This window comes from Phalacrocorax aristotelis, chromosome 6 (genome assembly GCF_949628215.1).
Source record: "Phalacrocorax aristotelis chromosome 6, bGulAri2.1, whole genome shotgun sequence".
NCBI lineage: Eukaryota > Metazoa > Chordata > Aves > Suliformes > Phalacrocoracidae > Phalacrocorax > Phalacrocorax aristotelis.
Genome location: NC_134281.1, coordinates 6,603,465 through 6,622,976, shown reverse-complemented (window position 1 = coordinate 6,622,976; position 19,512 = coordinate 6,603,465). Strand labels below are relative to the sequence as shown.

Genomic DNA, 19,512 nt, shown 5'->3' with positions numbered 1-19,512 from the left:
AGACAACACGAACTGGATTCGCCATGTCAATATTAAATGTGCGTCATCTTTTGCTGGAGAAACAATGAACACCGAGCGACCGCTGACAGCAGCAGCGCTGCGCCCCCGCCCGCCGCCATTCCCGGCCCTGCGGGGGAACGCACACTCGCCGCTTGTGCCGCCTCTCGCTCTCCCGCCGCTTTGCGCTGCCTCCCCGCGACGGGAAGCGGCCGGGGCCGGGTGGCGGCGGGGCCGGGGCCGCCCCGGGGCGGTGCCGCGCCTCTCTTAGGCCTGCGCGGCGGCGGCGGCGGGGCGGCGGCCATGGAGGTGCAGGTGGCACCGCTGCGGGCCTGGGACGATTTCTTCCCCGGTTCGGATCGTTTCGCCCGGCCCGACTTCAAGGACATCTCGAAATGGAACAACCGGGTTGTCAGCAACCTGCTCTACTACCAGACCAACTACCTGATGGTGGCCGCCGCCGTCGTCTCTATCGTGGGGTCAGTGCGTGGGCATCGCTCTCCCGTGGGCCGGGTGGGGCTCGGTGGGCTCCGGGGGTGGCTTCCCTCCCCTTCCCCGAGGATGGCTCCCCTTCCCAGGACGGCAGCGCCGCTCCTCGCCCGGAGCCCCGGGACAGGGTCCGGCCCGGCCCCGGGTGGGGGGGATGCCTTTCCATTCCTCTGCCTCTCCTTAAACCTCTGAGTGACGTGGTGTCGCTGATGATAATACTTAAAAAATTAAGGCCTGGTTATAGCCTCTCTTCGGGGGGGGGGGGGGGGGGGGTGTTAGGTTAGGAGTGTTGAGCAGGATTTAGGGGTTATTTATTTACTGGCGGGGGCCTAACAGATCTGAGGATCCCTCTTACTTTCCTCTTCCACGGGCTGCCCATCCAGCCCTTTTTCCCAAGGGAGAGGGGCTTGTGGCGGGGCTCCGTGCGCCGGGCCGGAGGCAGCCACGGGGTTGCGTGCGGGATGTCGCTGCGCTCTGGCGAACTCGGCTGCATCCTGCGCAGTGATCTGCGCTTCCTCGCTAAATCTGTCCAGTGGCACTGCTCAAGCCGAGATAAGCTCTCCTTTGTATATAAAAAAAATTCTGCTTGCTAGTACAGTTCTAAGCTTATGTCCAGGGAACAGAGCAAGCCTTTAGTATTTCTGAGCTACCTCATACTGAAAAACCCTTAATGTAAAACGAATAAGGTACCCGTTTTGGTGGGCAGGACTGAGACCTTCGAGGCAGGACCATCTGCTGGTATGATGTTCTGTCAGGCCCACCTTTCCTGAAGAGAATTCGCAAATAACCTTATAATCATCTCTTGAGTCAGAGCTTATGTGACTCTTCTTCAAGTGTTGCTCTAGGGTCTTTGGTCAGAATGCTCTTAAGCAGGACATGCAGCAGAGGCTGATGATTAAGCTTTTAATATGGAAACTGGAATACTCCACTCTTCACAACAAACAATGTGCAAATACTTAAACTGGAGAATTGCCCAGCCACTAGACCAGAGTGGTTTTGGCTGAAGTGTATCTTATCTTGTGTGTTGCAGAGGCTTAACATTCTTTGCCTAAATCCCGCCCCCCCCCTTTTTTTTTTGTTTTTGTTTTGGTTTTTTTGTTAAGCAGTCTCCATCTTGTTAGGGCTTCTGCAGCTGTTGAGCCAGGATCTAAGTTGGTGAAGATTCTCTGGGTTGCAGAGAGTTTTGGTCTGCGCTCTGAAAGGAGGGGCTGAGAACCCTGCTTCTTCTTCTTGGTGCCCGTGATGGTTAAAGGTTTGGCATAGGCTTTCTTCTTAATTTTGGTGGGGATATGTTGCAGTCAGTTCAATAGACTACTAGACTGGTAGAATGAGACTTCCATGGTCTTGCTGTTCTCATACCACCTTGTTCTAAACTTCTGTGTTCCTCTACGCATGTTGAGCAGTGCAATGCTGTAGCCAGCTCTCAATAAGCAGGTAAATCACAGTGGCCCTGGAAGCAGAGGGACAGCTCTTCTCCCCAAGAAGGTGGGGAAAAAAATGTAAACAGTTCTGCTATCTCTGGAGAACTGGGATGGCAGCAGCTTTTACTCAGTCTTCTAAATTCCTTCCTCCTTTTGGACTCTGATCCCTTTTCTTCAGATCAAGGGTGATTTACCTCCTGCTTATTTCCCACTGTTTTGCTGGGGTGGGAGGAGGAAGAAGGCCACAGGAGATAGACTTTAATATCAGAACTGCAATTCTAATATCTTAATATTGAACAGTAGCCCTCTGATTTGAAAACTTAAGGATGAGGAGCACCTGGAGTGGGATCTTGATCTTGGGTATTTTTTTGTGTGTATCTTGGAGCCTTTGGTATTTGATGAATCTGATTCTTCTAACACTGAATTAAAAGAGGATAGGAGAACAACTTTAAAGGAAACAGGATAATGCTTGCATAAAGAAAAACTGTTTCTTTTATTAAAAAGCTTTTTCACTTGGCCAGACTGTAGCTTTGGGATAAAGGTAAAGAAAGTTCTCCTGATAAATTTAAATTGATGACTAAGTTGTTGTCTTGCACTTCATTCTGTAATGGGCGGGAATCCCTGAGAGATAAATGATGAATCATGGCTTTTTAGGAATGCCAGTGCTGTATACAGGCCTAAGGACAGGATTATTGGAACTGCTAATGGAGTGGTCTTCCTGTGATCAAAGCTAAACTTAGCCCATGACCAACTCTACCTGTTCTTAAACCATCTAATTATATAGGCAGACTCATAATGCAGAGATGCTATTTTCAGCTATTGTAGTACTTGGTAGCTGTGGTGGTGCTGGGCTGACGTGGAAACTGTAGCCTAGAGCCTTCCTGATACTGAAAGTACAGTGCTTATTGCCACGGCTTCAGTTTACTGCCTCTCCTAACAACAAAGGTGACCTCTCCAGCTTTTTACCATCTCCCTGTGAGGTACAGGATAACCTTACCATGAGTGTAGTGGAATTGTAATCATAGAATCATTTAGGCTGGAAAAGACCCGTAAGTGGTCTCTGCTGCGTTATTTCCCTGCCTCTCTCCCCCAATTTGCCTTCTCTGATAGCTACTGTTACGTGTAAATGATGTTCTGTGCTTTGCAATAATGTAGATTTTACTTTCAGCCTACAGGACTAGGTGGAAAACGATAAATCAGTGAACAAGCAAGTACAACTACTGAATTAGTGTCACTCTACTAATACAGGCTGATGGTACCAGCCTTGTCTCTTCCACCCACCTTCCCTGCCCTGCAAATTCATTTAAGAACTAATCTGGACTAGTGTGCTGGTTTGTTGGGTTTTTTCCCCCTACAACTCTGTTGCAGTAGACTGCTGATAAAAACCCAAGATCTTAACTGATCAAATTGTGCCCTTTCTCCCAGTTGTTTAGGAAGTAGACTGCCTCTTACCCTGAGCCAGGGCCCTGTCACTGTGAGTGCGATACAGATACTTATTAAAATTAGTGCCTCCCACAACAGCTTGCAACTCTCCCTCAATCAATCAGTCTGGTTAATAAGTGGAATTTGTTTGTGCTTCACCTGCTCCGAGAAGGCTTCTCTGTTCTGCAGTTCGAACTTAACTACTTAAATTGGTGTAATTTCTTCTAGGTTTTTGTTGCCATGTACTTGCTAAAAATCAGTTTCTAAATCTGACAGTATTAAAAGGTGTTGGATTTTGGTATGGTGCTTTTAAGAGTCTTTGTTCTCTTCTGGCATCATGTCTTCCTTGCAGCCTGAGGTTCGATGTCTCTTTCCTTTGCTACTTCTTCCTTAAAGCATCTACTGTCCATCTGCACAATCCCAAGCAATCTACAAGCATGTGTAGATTTCTCCCCCAGACCACCGCCTTAGCTGACATGCTTGTTGTGGCTCCCTTACCAAAACAAAGACTCCAGAGCAGCAAAATGCTTAGTTTCTCTAATGCCTAATGAAAGATTGAGTGAGCAAAACACATCACTTTAAAACATATGTAGCCTAATAAAAATATTAGTGCATAACTTCATAAAAAATCTGGCAGTTCCACAGAAAGGAATCTGTCTGCTGTTCTCAAAGCAATGTAAGGAGCAGCATTGCTCAATCTTTGCATGCTGAGGGTTATCACCTGGGCCAACACACCATATATAGTTTTATATGCTACCTCTAGTTACAGCTATATAACCTCATTAAAAGTACGGGGAGAGAGGAGGCAGACTTTAAAGATGAAGTTGTGTAACACAAATGAGAAAGGAAGCATTTAAGTGCTCTAACCTGCCTGCTACTTGGAACACTATGGAGCAAAAGGCCTTCTAAAAGGGAATTTTCACGCTTATGTGATGTAATAGCTTAATGGAGTTGCTCAGAATAAAAAGATGTTGTTCTCAATGTCTGGAAGTCTCTTACTCAGTGCCTTTGTTCAGACTGGCCTGGTCCCATGCAAAAGAAACAGATGTGACAGCAACTGCTGAATAATCACCCTGAGACAGTCATCTAAAATGGAGATGATTTAAGGATGGAGCTAGCTTGCTTCTGCTTTTTATGTGGCCCATCCTGTTTCTCGGCTCATGCTGCTGGAGGCTTCTTGTCTTGCACGAAGAATGCATCTTGGCTAGCTCTTTTTTTCGCCTGTGCTATAGCTGTATATTCTCTGAGCAACTGCTCGCCTCTCCCGCTATAAGGCTGCGCACAAGTGTGCAGATATGAAATAACCTGTCAAGAGGTGATGTGGTATGTCACTGAAAGCAGAGCTCTTTGGCCTTTCCTGCACCTATATGGGAAATCTAACCTATCTTGTGATGCACGGAGGGCAGAGTCTAGAAATATAAATCCAGTAAAAAAAAAACCAAACAAACAGTTTTTGCTGGCCAGAGGTAGCTGCTTCACTACCAGTACTGCTTCCCACACAACAGCACCGCCAGCTGCAGCATCTCTGCTGTCTCATGATACTATTTCTACAAATACAAAGTGTCCCACAGTGCTACTGGCATAGGACAATGTCTGTGTCCCTGAAGCCAAGCAGGATGTTTCTGCTATTTTATTTATTTTTCCCGTCTCTTTACTTCATATCGAAGCAGATGCTGAAGGTCTCTGAGGGGCAGCAGGAGTGTAATTGCAAGTCACCCTGCAACACTGCTGGAACTGAATGTACGTGACAGCTTTTCCTTGCCAGTTTGTCCCAGCTGTACTGGAGGTCACAGCATCCTACCAGGGTTGTACCGTGTCCACCACAGAGAGCAGTGCAGATCATCCAGCTAGGGTGCTCTGAGCTTTTAGCACCCCCAGACACTCTGTACTCCTGCCATACTGACTCCTTTCAGGGTTATGAAAGTTAGTGCTTTTCTTCTCCAACCCCAAAGGAGTTTTTCTTCCTCTAAGTCATCTGAGCAGTGTAAACTCAAGTTACCACACCATTGCCATGCTAATAGTTCCATGCATTACAGTTTCAGGTATAAGAGAGGGCTCATAAATCCCTGCTAAAGGGAATTATATTTAGAAAGTATCTTGTAACATATGTAATGGCTGATCACTTACCTTGTCTCTGCAGCTTTGAAAGACTTCTAGCCCTCTTGCCTGAGCATGAATTTGGCATATTGTATTCTAATCTGTATATAAATAAGGCCAATATCAGTGTTGGTGGTTCCACTATAAGGTGACTTCAAGGGCTGTTTCATAGCTCTCTTTTCCCCAGACACTGGTGTTCTAAAATAACATGTCCATGTTTTTTCCTTTTTAGTCGTTAGCTATTGTGTTATCAAGAGCAGTGTGCCAGCTGATCTGTGCAAAGCTGGATAACGGAGCTCTGCCTTCCTGAAAAATGCCATTGCTGGAGAAGAAGTTTCTATAGATGAATTTCTAGGAGAATGTTAGATAATGCTGTGAATTACGCTGTGGGAGAGTCAAGCAATAAAGGGGAGCTTGGTATATGACACCCTATCCAGTACTGTAATCAACAGTATTGAAGTCTCTGGACACATGGCTGATAATTTGAATACCAGTTTTTAGTGGCAACTGCTATCGCCATCTGTTTTCATGTGGCTCTGAATGACTTCATTTGATACTTATGTTCACTGTTCCCTTTTACGCATTGGAATGCGGCCCACTTCAGAAAATATGTAATTCAAATAACTTTCCCCAGGAAAGTGGGATCTTTTGAATGCTTTTTTTTTCTTCACATGCCTTACAGCTAGTCAGTTACACAGAACCTGTGTAATACCAGAAAGAAGCGTAGAGCAGAGAAGTCTTTGTTTTTTCCCTTATAAATATGGAGGGATTGCTCTTCACCACCAGTTTCTGAGGTGGTAATGAAAGTAGAGGGAAGGGTAGGGTACACAAAGCTTTAAGAGTATTTACCAGACACGTGGAAAACGTAGAGTGCAGTTCTGCCTAGCCCTTTGTTGCTTCCAGGATTACCTTGTCTGTAGATTTTTGGGAACAAAAAATTGCTTGCTGTGAGTTGTCCAAGTAAATTTGGCCATTTCTGCTCTAAGCTAGCTGTGATGTGGAAATGACTTTGACTTCACGAATCTCATATGTCCAGTAGTACGTATATAAACCAGGCACTAGTGTGGTCCAGTCATGAGTCACCCTCCCTCTTCTACTGCAAAGGAGCACAGATGAAACTAATTTCTTTCCGGAGCAATGCTGTTCACTTTTTTCCAGCCTGGAAACTTAAGATTGACAATTCAGAGCTAAAAATAATCTGGCTGGCTACAGGGAGTGACTCAAATACAACAAGCAAGTCTGCCCTATCACCACTTCCAAAAAGCCCTGTCGGCTTTTCAGCATGAATAGCAGAAGCAGGTGGGGAACTAGTCTGAATTTTAATCTCTTTCCATCCAGTTGTCCTATCTCCTGTTGGCACAACTGATTTAAAGAATCAAGAGCCAGTCTCTGCTCTGAAATAATTCTTGGGGGTTCTTCCTTCTCTAGGAAAATGCTCTCTGGCACTGCAGGTAAAGTGTTGGCCTACCAGTCCAGCAACAGATCTCTTCTGCCTTTGCAGGATATGAAGCACAGACCACAAACCATAGCATCCTCCTCAGCAGTGGGGTGGCGTGGTGAGTCATTGGGCCTGTTAGCTTTGGAACAATAAGTCTCCAAGAGGAAATCTTGACTACATCTGGCTTTACTGGGGCAGTGCTGTGCTGCTGTCATAGTTGTAGCAACTCAGAGCCCTCAGCTGCTGTGTAACTAGATCAGTACACATGCAAGGAAGTAAATCAGAATGCACATGGAATCACACAACTTATTACTATGTAAGTGAAATATAATAGAGCCTGGACTTTGTGCGAGTACAGAAACAAGCTGAGCAAAGTCATTGCTGGAAGCTTGACTCTAAACAAGCTCTGAATATTTGGGAAAGTGGTTTGGGCAGGCAGCATTCTTGCCCTGGTCCAAAAAAAGGGCCTTGCTGTTTATAGTCCAAAGCTGATCCACTTGGTGGCTTGGTTTGCTTGGTAACTCTGATAACAATAATAGAACACAAACCTCAGCAGTGACACCCTTGCCAGGCCTGGCTCTTCATCCTGCAAGACCTTTATCCCATATTCCAGTTCCTTCTGACACTCAGGGATGCTTGGGACTGATCTTCCATCTCTTGTGCTGATGGTAGTAAGCTCCTTCTGCAGGTTCACAAAATTACTTTGTTTGGGCATAAACCAAGAAGAAGGTTTATTCAGAAATAAGAGCGAAGTAACTCCCTTTACTCAGTGTTCCCCTACCTTTTCCATTTTCCAAACGTAGACAAGATAATATGAAAAATATAGTTCATCTGAGCCTGGTTTTGGCCACGTGTAGGAAGAAGATCCCTCCGTTGGGCAACGGGTTTTTGTCTCCATCTGCTCTCAGGATTTTCTAACTCTGGGTCTGGTATCAAATGAATGTGTTGATTGCACAGGTAGGAGAGGTCCTGGTAGTAAGTGCTTCTATTGCTGAGGTGCTGCAGAAGCTCTCATTGTCCTGAGCACAGCTCAGGAAAAGAACATAAAGATTATCTAAATTCCCTGCTAAGGGTTGCTTGTTCAGTTGGACTTGTTTATTTAGCTTCTGCCTAAAAAAAATCAGAGGTTGATAAAGGTCTTGACAGCAACAACTGACTGCTGCCTTCCTAATGTCTTACCTCCCTAGTTACAAATTACCAGTGAGCTAGATGTTTACTATATGGACACAAGTAATAAAGGCTCTGAAACAGGATTCTTTCTTCTTCTCTTTCCTCTTCTCTCCAGATTTCTGAGTCCTCTGAATATGCTTATTGGCGGTACTGTGGTGGTGCTGGTGTTCATGGGGTTCGTGTGGGTATCGCACAACAAGGATATACTCCGCAGGCTGAAGAAGCAGTACCCAACCACATTTGTGGTGGTCATCATGCTGTCTAGCTACTTCTTGATCTCCTATCTGGGAGATGTCATGGTGTTCATGTTTGGGATCACGCTTCCTCTTCTCTGTAAGTATTTTTGCTCTTCTCTGCGGGGCTAGAGCTTTCTCAGCTCTGACTTGAGCGTTCTCAAATAAGTCTGCAGAGTCTAAATTGGCTGTTGTTTTTACTATCTCTATTTAAACGATCCCAAAACAAAACTGGGGGGAAGGGGACACACAAAACAGCACAAGCAATCTTAAATGTTATTAAATGGGTACCTGTGATTACTTAAGTGGCTTCATCTTCTTCCAGTGATGTCATGGATTTGGAGTGTGTCCTAAGATGAATGCTGCAAGACCTGTGCGTTCCTTGGGCATTAACAATTAATAAGTGTGTCTCTGTCATGCAGTGATGTTTGTCCATGCTTCTCTGAGGCTCCGGAACATAAAGAACAAGCTGGAGAACAAGATGGAAGGAATAGGCTTGAAGAAGACCCCGATGGGCATCATACTGGATGCTCTAGAACAGCAAGAGGATAGTATCAACAAACTGGCCGACTACATATCTAAAGTGAAGGAGTAAGCAGCTGCAACATGGCATTTCTACCTGTTGCAGGAGTGTACTTGCTATTTACTATTGTTCAAGCTTGCTTGCAGTTTGTGTACAAAACAGGAAATGCACGTGGTACAGATTAATAGTTGCAGGATACAGGTATTCCAATATCTTTAGGGCTCCTTTAAGAATATAAGAGCAGCAACTTTTTTCTATTGTAGAGCAAAGTGTTCTGGTGTTTACACAAATACATACTAACTTAACCGTGTTTGCTTGTCTCTTCTTCTGGGGGGGTAGAAGAGGAAGAGATGGAAACCTATGGAATGCAGTCTCTCTCAAACTGTCTTGTAGCAAATTTGTCTATTAAAAGTAACACCCTTTTCATCTCAGTTCTACAAGGTGGCAGTTTAGCCAGTTTATGCTGGGTAGCACCTTCAGGCTGACAATGTTCAAGGTGAGCCGGAATGTATCAGAAGCGGGTGTCACTTGCATCGTCCAAATCCCTCACCTTGAGTGGTCTGTATTGAGACCACGTTGACAGCTTAACGGGCAAGCGGTAAAACTGTGCAATAATTGCAATGAATATGGGTTCCTATCCTCACCTCACATTCCTCCTTTAGCAGCTGGGAAACAGTCTAAATAGATCTAAGCATGAAGAATATATACGGCACAGCGCCTCTGTCAGTTCCAGTAAAATGCACCTTTGTTCTCTCCAAAATCTTGATCTGTAGAAACTGCTCCTCCCTGCAGGAGAGCCAGACTTCCTCGCATACCAGATAAATTAATGGCCAGCATGGGAGGAAAAAGGTTTTCAGATACATTGGCTGAGCTAGGTTTCTACCTTATTGGTGTTTTTAAATACTGCTGCTTAAGGACTTACCTTGTTCTGCTTTAGTCTGTATAGGCTGTTTTGTAGATGGAGGTGTATGTGTGTTCTTGAGTGTGGGTCATCTTTTTTTCTTTCTTCTTAACCAGAATGCAAAGATATAAGTAAAACATGCATCTCACTGACTCTGAACTTCTGACACTCTTCAAAGGAATAAACTGGATTTCAGGTTTATAAGTAAAAGCAATAAATGTCAAGATACAGTTTTTGAAAACCTATTCCAAATTCATGAAGCTATTTGCCTGTAGCAACTCCTGAAACTGGTGTGTGGGATTCTTTTATATATCTTTTATCTTAACTGCCAGCTCTGATGGAATTATCTTGATAACAGGAGCTTACCAACAATGGGGGGGAAGTTGTCCAGGTGACACTTAATTTCAAATAGTCTTGCATTTCTCTTTTCTAACAATTAATTTAACAAAAAAAGCAAAGCTCCTTAAAGTTGAAGCTTTTATGTAACTTACCATGCTGTTTTCATAGTGGACTGTGTAGAAATCTGAACATGTCATTCCATTTAAGTGTTAAAGTGATCAGTATTTATTGAAAATGTCTGTATATTCCAGCTGAAGAGTCAATGGCCTGTTCCTCACTTGTAGCGCATGGTCTTTGTTTTTTGGAAACTGTTTCCATACTTAAAGAACATAGTAGCCTGTGACTTCATCATTACTGTAGAATTTTAAAAACTGCACAGTTACGAAGAGAAATAAACTCCAGTGGTAATTACTGAGTGCATTTATTTCAGATTGGAAAATTGGCTAGAAATTCAAGCTTGTCTGTTTCTATGGTTGGTGGAACTCCCTGGAGGTGGTGGGAGACCTGCTGTCACCCTGCAGCTCATGCTGCAAGCCCGTGCTTATGATGAGCATTGAAGCTCTGTATCTGTATTAATTTTGTTGAGGTGTGAGGGACCTCTGAGCTGGAGGAATGTTATGTCCTTGCTCTTGCATCCTTACAAAGGCTTCTCTGCAGAGGTGGAGTACTTAAGCACTTGATCATGCTGTTTCAGTCTCTTACATAACTCTCCTTTTCTTAACTGGGATTTTAAATTTCTTTTAATTACCTGGGAGGGATTTCTGCTTCTAAGGTTACTGGGATCTATGCCTTCAGCAGGGCTACGAAGCCAGCTCTGCTGCAGGCAGACTAGTAGTGCAGTGTCTATATCTGGCTGCCTCCCTGCTCCTGTGATCACTCAAGAGGTTGCTCAGTGGGAGAACGTAAAGCAGAGCTGGGCTTTACAGGTCCTGCTCTACATACCCTGCTAATATGTGTTGGCTGCTTCTGGGTGTAGCAGTAATTTGCACCTGGCACCTTGATTTGTAGATAGTAAAACACTATATTTTACTTTCCTCTGTAACTCCCTGTCCTAACTGCTGCAGTCTTATCTGCACTAACCTGGCCTTGAAGTCAGTATGGACAGCAGCGTGCTCCAAGAGCCTTCTGGGGGAGTTGCTTTTTGCACTTGTTGCTGGTGCGCTCCATGTGAGGGCTTGGTTAAAGGTACCAAGTTCCTTCCCTGTCCTACTTTTAGCCTTTACAAAAAGAGAGGGCTATATGAGAATGGGTGCAGTGAACATGTTTCTTTATTTTCCTATGGCTCTCCCTTCCCCCTTGTGTGATACTTACTAACTACTTGCTAATGTCTTAGGCAATACACCAACCAGGTTTCCCAAGTCTGTGGCATTACATTAAAGGCAGAAGCAGAGCTGAGCAGGAGCTTAACAAGTTTGGAAGATGGAGATTTTAAAGAGACCGGGTGATCGATACAAAAAGGACATGGATAAATGAAAACTTGAACTAATGGTAGCGGAGGCTACCTTGGACTCAAAGAAGTCCTGGACATTGCTGATACTACAGGCCTATCATAGTAAGTGTAGGAAGGGGAAGCAAAGTGGGACTGGGATTTAGCTGCTGGAGAAGGCTGCTAAGAGTTACAGGCAGGAGCAAGGAGAAACTCACCTGAAGGAAATCCAGCCAGAAACTGCAAAGCTGTGCCTTTTTAGCAAGCGTATCCACTACAGGAAGGCAAGGGAGCTGCATATGATCAAAGGGAAAGGCTTTGTTCTTTCTTTCCCTATGCCTTATAGCATTAAAAGGCTTAAAAAAAAAAAAAACCCATGTCAAAAAAGGCAACTGGTCTCTTGTGGGTGTGTTCCACAAGTGTGACTTACGTGAACCTGCTTTACAAAAAAAGCAGGGGAAAAAAAAAGAAAAAAAATCTAACATGATTAAAAATGGGGAGGAGAAAAAAATTCACAAACACATTAAGGAAAAACTAAGTTGTATATATGCAGGTTTAAACCCACCGTCTCCAGCCCTGCTAGGGTTGAGAGATGCTATTCATGCCCCATACTGGGAGGAGTGATGAGTTTCTTAAACCCCTGGCAACGAGAGGGGTAAGGCTCATCCTCCAGCCACTTAAGAGTGGTGTGGAGAGAGACCTGGAATGGCATTTCAGTGCGCTCCAAGGTGGCTGTAATTAGGGATTACATCCTGGACAGAGGTGAATCGTGGGCCATGAAGATTACAGCTCTCAAAACAGAGTATGGCATCATCTTTTATATGCTGATCAAGCCCAAGACCAACTAAAGTATGTTCAGCTTGAAAGCGTCAAGCCAAGGTATTTGATGTACCAGAGCAGTCGTTCTGCAAGCGTCTCGTTAGCCATGGAAGTGCTGCACACGTCTTACGGAGAGAGCTTTATTTCATTTCTGTTTCCTTAGTCTAAAAAATGAAACTGTATACATGGAAACCAAATACATTTCTCATGGACAAGAGAATAATAAAGGAGCTTGTGTGTGAAAAGAGAGAGAAGATAAAGCACAGCATGTTCCTGCAGAATCTGGCAGCAGAAGGACAACGTGGAAGCAAAATAGTTTGCTGACAAACTAGAAAGACAAGGTTATTGATGCCTCTGAGAAAATACTCCCGCAACAAACTGGAGCCTCAAATCCGCTTGGCAGACAGATGGCACTGGGACTGTTTGATACCTGATGGAAACGCTTAGCACTGACTTTTCCCATGCCAGCCATTTTCACCGCACTCAGAAAAGTGTGTATCGCAAGCTTTGTTCCCAACGAGTCATATATACCACCTGGGTTCTGCAGAAAACATCTGCTGAAACAGCTGTAAGCAAAACTTGAATAGTCTTTATTCCGAGTTGTTTTCTTTGGGTCAGTCTGGTCTCTCACTCCAGCTGCTTTGGCAATGGCACCTGGACAAGGACAGTATGCATTAGGAGGAGGAAATTTCTTAATCTTCTTTCTCAAACCTTAGTTTAATATAACCCTTCAGAAACTGTAAAAAGATCAAAAATACAACAGCTGGGCGCTCTAAGGAGACCTGGTTGGGAATTTTGTTTGTAAGTCCGACTTGCTGTTTGTGATTCTTAATGCCCAGGAAATCAATTGGAAAGGAATGTGTCCCACCATGGAGCAGACAAACACACAGCTTGGCTCAAGCAGTAAAAAACATTTTTAGAGATGAAGCTGAGGATTTCGATGCAAATAAGGAGCTACCAAGATCGCACAGGCAGGTGAGAATAAAACCCTAATGCCCCAAACCCAAGCCCTTTGGCCCAATGACAGAGAGAACCAAACACACCCCAAAACCCCAACACGTGTCCATTGTCTCACCTTTCCGTGGGCTGTGATAGCAATTGTTACCTGGCCCATTAAGGATGGACCATGAATTGCTGCCTCCACCCCAAACCCCATGCCCTCATTTATAAATGGCGAGGATTTGCGGGGGAATGGCTGGGGGTCCCTCTTGCTTCCTGGTACCCGGATTTCTTAATCATTGCTGTGCAAAGTGAGGGCTGTGCCTGGCAGAGCACCGGTACCATCCTCCTCCATCTTCCTGAGAGGAGGGGAGGCAGCAGATCCCACGGCACTGACGGACCAACCTGCCGTCACAAGCACCATCTTGGCATGTCCTGATAAGTCATGACCTTTACAAGAGCAGGACTTGTCATCTCAGTCATGGCATCGAAATGCAAAACCTAGACTGGCCTAGGAAGGCCAGAAATGCCCTGAGGAGCCCTGGCTGCAGCCAAGTTGGCCTGGCCAGCAGAAACCTCAGCCCCAAAACTTGGTTTGGGGGCAGAACGGTCTTGTTAAACCTGGGCCAGGGTCACTGCAGGACCTGCCCCTGCCAAAATTTCAGGACAAACTATTTTCTGGAATTACTGAGGGAATAATTATTTTTGTGTAGATATAAACGAAAGCAAGATGTGGTCCACTGTATAAAAATGTCAATATTAAACAAAATATTCATTACAAAATACTACTTGACCATTTTTAATTGCAAATGATTTTCTGTCCTCTTCCTCTAGCCTTATCAACACAAACAGATGCAGCAACATCACTAGCTACAAATAGACCAGTCAGCTTTTAGTATTTCTTGACTAATGGTACAATGCAAAGAAATATAACATTTCAGGAAAGCAAAAGGTTAAGTCTGGTGGCAAGCATTTTGAGAAGTGGCCCATGAATTTGGTACCCAAGTAAGAGCATCACTAAGAGGCCATTATCACAGTTTGGGACTTCTCCCTCACACTAAAGCTTTTAATTTCATTTAAACCAGGCCAACCAAAGGCAGTCCTGGACCACAACTGTACCGCAGCCCCTTCTTGCTTCCTGCAGCCTTGGCTGGAGAGTTTGTGGCAGTGCTGAAGGGGTGCAGTTACTCACCCCGGCCAGCCTGGGGGCCTGGGCACCCACCACAGGGGCAGGCGAAGGCAGGGGAGCATGGCCAGTGCATTACTGGAAACCCAATTCCTGCCTCTGTGCAGTTTCTTAAGTGACCTTGGGTAAGGTATTTTGCTGCCAGTGTTTCAGCTGACCCTTTATCAAATGGACCAAGTGATGGTGCTTTCTTGTATGAAGTGAGAGCTAAAGAAAAACTGGGCTGCTGGAACGAGAAACATGGGTTTTATGGGGGACCAAGGACAGACTAATGTGAAAAATAATAACTGTTGCTCTCCTGAAGCAAACATAATAGCATTTGCCTAGGATAACTAATACACTATTACTAGTATGCTAACATGGAGGTTCTGTGGGTTTGTTTACCTCCCGAGCGAATTTCCTTTCCTTCACCTGTACGGCTGCAGACAGGGACGTGCGAGGCTGCAGCCTCGGGGCTTGCTGGCATTTCTCTGTGCAAGCCGTACCCGAGTGCTGCCAGGGGAAACAACCACCTGCATCCCAGGAATGGCAGCCTGATGCAAAAATGACAACACATAGCAAGCGGGTGCATTTGCAAACCTCACCAAATGGCCGACGTTTCAAACGACAGCTCCAGAGCGCGCTGGGTGAATGCGATGCCCTCCCCTCGCAGCCACCACTAAGCACTTACCGGTTTAAGATAAGCGACATTACTCTGACGAATGTCATTTAGTAGCTGATCTCGTGGGGTTATTTCGACAAGGGGAGGTGGCCTTCTTCTGGGAACTGGTTTAAGAGTTTTGATGACATCTTTGAGGTTGGTTTTCTCGGCGGGTTCCACGTACTCTGGCACAGCAGGTTTGCGCTGAATCTTCTTCAGCTTGACCACTCTGAAGCTGCCAGGTTTCTCTCTGTGCGGCGGCTCAGGGGCCGGCTGCCTCGCGCTCTCCTGCCTTGTGCTCAGAGACACAGCTGTGGGGACGGGTGGTTTTGGGGCCGGTGGGGGTTCGTGCATCCTCGGCTGGGGCAGCGGTCCCCCCAGCATTTCCCACATCCCGGGAGGCAACCCAAGTCCGTTTTCCAGCATTGCTATCAACTCCCTCTGCTCTTTCATTTGCTGCTGCCTCTGCTCCTCTTGCCTTTTTTGCCTCTGCTTGTCCAGGTTTCTGCTGAGCAGGTTGGTCACCACCATCCTGGGCCCCGGCAGTTCAAAGTGGTACCCCATTTTAAGGAGGGTGGCGTTGGCTTTCAGCAGCCTGGCGATCTCCATTTCTGCCTGGTGGCCCAGCATGCTCCGCTGGTTGTGAAAGCGGAGCTCCGTCAGCGTCTCGTTGTACTGCAGACACCTCATGATAGCAACGATCCCTTTGCCAGAGATGAAATTGGAATCGATGTTCAACGTGGTGATGCTCCTGTTCTCCCGCAGCATGTTAGCCAGCGCGAACGCCACGTTGTCATCAGCCCCCACGTTGGCCAAGCTGAACGTTTTAATGTTCTTATTCTTTTTCATGGCATTGACAAAGTCTATCAGCATTTCTTTGGGGATGTTTTCTATGTTGTTCAGGTTGAGCTCTTTCATGTCTGGGTTGTTTTTTCGGACTTTCTCCAAACTGTCTTCTAAATTGGTTTGATTTCCTGAAGGCCTGGCGCTTAGCTTCATGAAACTGGTATCCAGTGCTAACTTTTTGGGGATGTTTAATTTTGATACTTTCTTTTCATTTTCATCTGGCTTTTCTGTGACGTCTGATTCTGTACCTGGTTTCTTACTTATCTGATCACTGTGATGGTTCTCATTGCTGTAAGTCTCCTTTGTTTCCAACTCAGTCTCATCTTCTTCCTCCTCCTCCTCTTCATCATCTTCCTCTTCCTCCTCTGTTTCTTCTTCCTCCTCCTCCTCCTCCCTCCCTTTATCACTTCCACCTTTGTTTGTCTCCCCAGATTGTGTTCCTGCGTTGGGCAAGTGCTCATTTTTGTAATGTCTCTCTTTTCCCTCTGCGCCTGGCACCCTCCCGCCGGCTGCCTCGCCGCTGCTGCCGGCCTTCCCTTCCGTCTCCTCCGCAGCGCTTCTCTGAGGAAGACAAAACCTCACAGCTGAAACGATTGAACGTGGCTTTGTTACGTTAACTTTCTGCTCAAAGAAACATGTAGCATCTGGATTTAGATACCTCTACGCCCATACGTTATAGAATAATCCTTAGAAGTGTTGTTACCTGTAAGTCAGGGCTGTGCTGGCTTGCTTGGCAGCACAGGTATGATCACTCTTAAGGTGGCTGCAAACCAGTTTCTCACCTTTGCCTATTAAATTAAACCCTGACAATTAAATCCTGTACATATTTAATGCTATGTTAAGATGGTCCTTGAATCCTTTTGGGGGTTAACAGTCTCTGATCCAAAGTCTATTTCTGGATTTTGTGTAATTTTTATCATTTCCTTGACAAGAGGGAAAATTTATTTGTATGCCACAAACAACTGGAAATCAGAGTTAACCACTGACACTTTGCTCAGCCCGAGGAGGAGTGAAGAGAGCACATCCTAACAGTGGGGTCACCCAGCGCATGAGCGAACATGGCCTCCTGCTCTGGTACCTGCCAGAGCATCACAGCTAAGGAAGCATGTCAGTGAAGAGGAAGCAAAATATTAGCTCAGTTTTATTTTGAGTCCAGAGATAGGAAACTGGACTCTGCACACAGATGTTGCAAGGCAGTGGGGCTTCTAGCATCAAAGTTAAATTAGTTGCAAACTTCCACCGTCTCCAAAGGCCCTCCTAGCTGAGATTTTTTTTCAAGCATCTTTTTGCAGTGGATCCTCCATCACTGAGAAATGCTAATAAAGCTCTAATAAAGATCAAGATATTTTCCTAAAAGATTTGGACTAGTTCAGGCGGGGCAATGTCATGGCTTGTGCTTCACCAAAAGTCAGACAAAATGGTCACAAAGCCACGTCTGCTGTTGGAGATGTGGTTCCTGTTTGCTGTGGTAGTGGATGGGTTTAGTACAAGGATTGCCCGACGAGTTGTGAATGCAGCAGACAGCTCTGCGCTCATATTCCAGATTTAACCTCAGAAAAGTTAAAAAGATGGTTTCTTTGAGGGTAAGACTGTTGCAGGAGGGAAAAAACCCACAGATTTCCCCCTTTCCAGAGGCAGCCCATGAAACCTGCCCTGGGAAGTCCACGCTGTACTGTGCTGTTGTGTTTTAGTGAAAACGTTACTGTTTAAAAAAAAAAATTAAAATCAGTTACCTCAAATTCACGTGGGTTCTGTTACGGAAATGTTTCATCTGGACAAGTTTCCACTCTGTTAGCCTATTTTTAAGTGTGGCCCTCATCCTGAAAAATATCTAAGTATGACCGTAAATTTATTCTACTACCCCTATGACTGAAATAAATTTAAGTACTAGATTGAAAAGGGTTGGACTAGTTCATGGAGTTTGCATGCTTGGCATTAGTGAATGTTTCACATTGTTAAAATGCAGTGTTTTTTGTTTTTGTCCAGTTTGACATTAAATTCTGTCAATTAATTAGCTTAATACATACGATTAATGTAGTCTTCTAAGGAAAAGCAATATGGTGTTGTTCCATATGCAAAGACAAAAAAATTTGAGTTACGTCCTCCAAACTGATTTTATGACAATTTCTCCATGATTCACTTTTCTGAAACAGAATTAGGCTTTTCTTATATAAAAAAGCTTAAATAAATATTTAGGAAAAGCAATTAAAAAATTACTAACCCTGACGTCAGTCCAAGCTGGATCCTGACACTGCTGAGGCTTTTAGGATGAATTTAGATTTGGTTGTACCGTACCTTACATAAGGGACGGAAGCAAAGGCAGGTTAAGGTGTTAGAGCTATAAAACAGATCCCACAGCAGATGAATGATAAATATTTGTGATTTTTTGCTTGTTACCTCAGAGGGCAAGAGGGTGACGGGAACTCTCTCGTCCTCAAGCATGCGTCTGGATGCCTTCTGCCAGTACAGGTAGTCAACCAGGGACCTGTGGTCGAAGCTCCCTGTGGGGGGTTTCTCCGTCTGATCCCTCTGTATCATCCCAGTTGGGACTTCAGGGTCTGGGGCCATGACCTCCATCTCACACTGCAGCTCCTTTAGCTCCTCAGGGGACAGGTTTGCCAGGATTTCATCTTCATCGATGTCCTCAGGACACACTTCTTCATCAGAGTTTTGTCTGAGTTCAGACATTTCTTTCTTCTCTCCTTCCTCTAATACTTTTTAAACCTAAAGATAAGGATAAATTTTAAAGGATTTCTTTTTCCCCTCACTAGCAGTAGTTCATTTGGTTAAATCGACAACTTCATGTTTTGGTCATGAGCTGTGGCAGCTCTCGGTCTCAGTGCGGGAGACAGACCGTGCAGCTAAGTCTATATTAAGCTGCACTTGGCTGGATAAAGAGAATTTATGGCGATGCCGCCACGCTCCATTTTCAGCAACCTGTCAGCTGTGCAAACCCTTCTAACATTTCAGTGCAGCTGGTGCATCCCCCATTGAGTAAGGCGGGAGGCGGCCATTTTCTAGAGGATTCCTGGGGCACTACGCCTTTCAGTGCTTCACCCATGCTTGAATCACCATAGGTGGGTGGCGTGACCTTTATGGTACCTGCGAGGTGTGCGGGTGAAATTCTGCACCATGGGAAGAATCGGGACAAGGTCTCTGTGTCCATAATGTCTCGGATATCTCTATAGGCCCGGGGACTGCAGGCTCTTCACTGCCTTTAGCCAGCTCTGAACCCTGAGTGAGTACTGCAGGTGGTTTTGGTGTGAGCGTGGCCATCGTGCAGTCGATGGGCTCTCCCAAAGGCCAGATCCTGGTTAAGGTAAAATCATCCAAGATGGAAAAAGGCAGGTGAACAGTCGGTGCAACACATGCGTTGTGCTTGGAGACAGGGGTCCATGGGGGAACGGGCATCAGCCCTTTGAGCCAGTGTGAGTGGTCCGACAGGGAGCATTTCCCACGGCGCATCCCTGCCCCACTCCCATCCAGTCTGTCCAGGGGCAATGCCAATGTCCTGTTTCTTCACTGGCCTGTCTCTATCATGGACATTATTTGCACTGTCAACAGATCTTGACTGACAGTTCATCTCAGATTCATTCTTTTCTTACTTTTTACCATTATTTTTTTTA

General features: G+C 45.3%; 2 protein-coding genes across 2 annotated transcripts; one reads left to right on the top strand and one right to left on the bottom strand.

The window, feature by feature from the left end:
- Positions 1–140: 140 nt before the first annotated feature.
- Positions 141–10,441, top strand: ARL6IP5 (ARF like GTPase 6 interacting protein 5). The gene is made up of 3 exons (XM_075095692.1): positions 141–476; positions 8,150–8,367; positions 8,690–10,441. Exons 1-3 carry the CDS (start codon positions 301–303, stop codon positions 8,860–8,862), a joined length of 567 nt encoding a protein of 188 aa, XP_074951793.1. The 5' UTR covers positions 141–300; the 3' UTR covers positions 8,863–10,441.
- Positions 10,442–11,281: 840 nt separating this feature from the next.
- LMOD3 (leiomodin 3) lies at positions 11,282–18,729 on the bottom strand. The gene is made up of 3 exons (XM_075095690.1): positions 18,284–18,729; positions 15,071–16,447; positions 11,282–12,929 (listed from the first exon to the last, which is right to left on the bottom strand). The coding sequence occupies exons 1-3, from the start codon at positions 18,572–18,574 to the stop codon at positions 12,903–12,905; spliced, it is 1,695 nt and encodes a 564-aa protein (XP_074951791.1). The 5' UTR covers positions 18,575–18,729; the 3' UTR covers positions 11,282–12,902.
- Between the last annotated feature and the right edge of the window lie 783 nt (positions 18,730–19,512).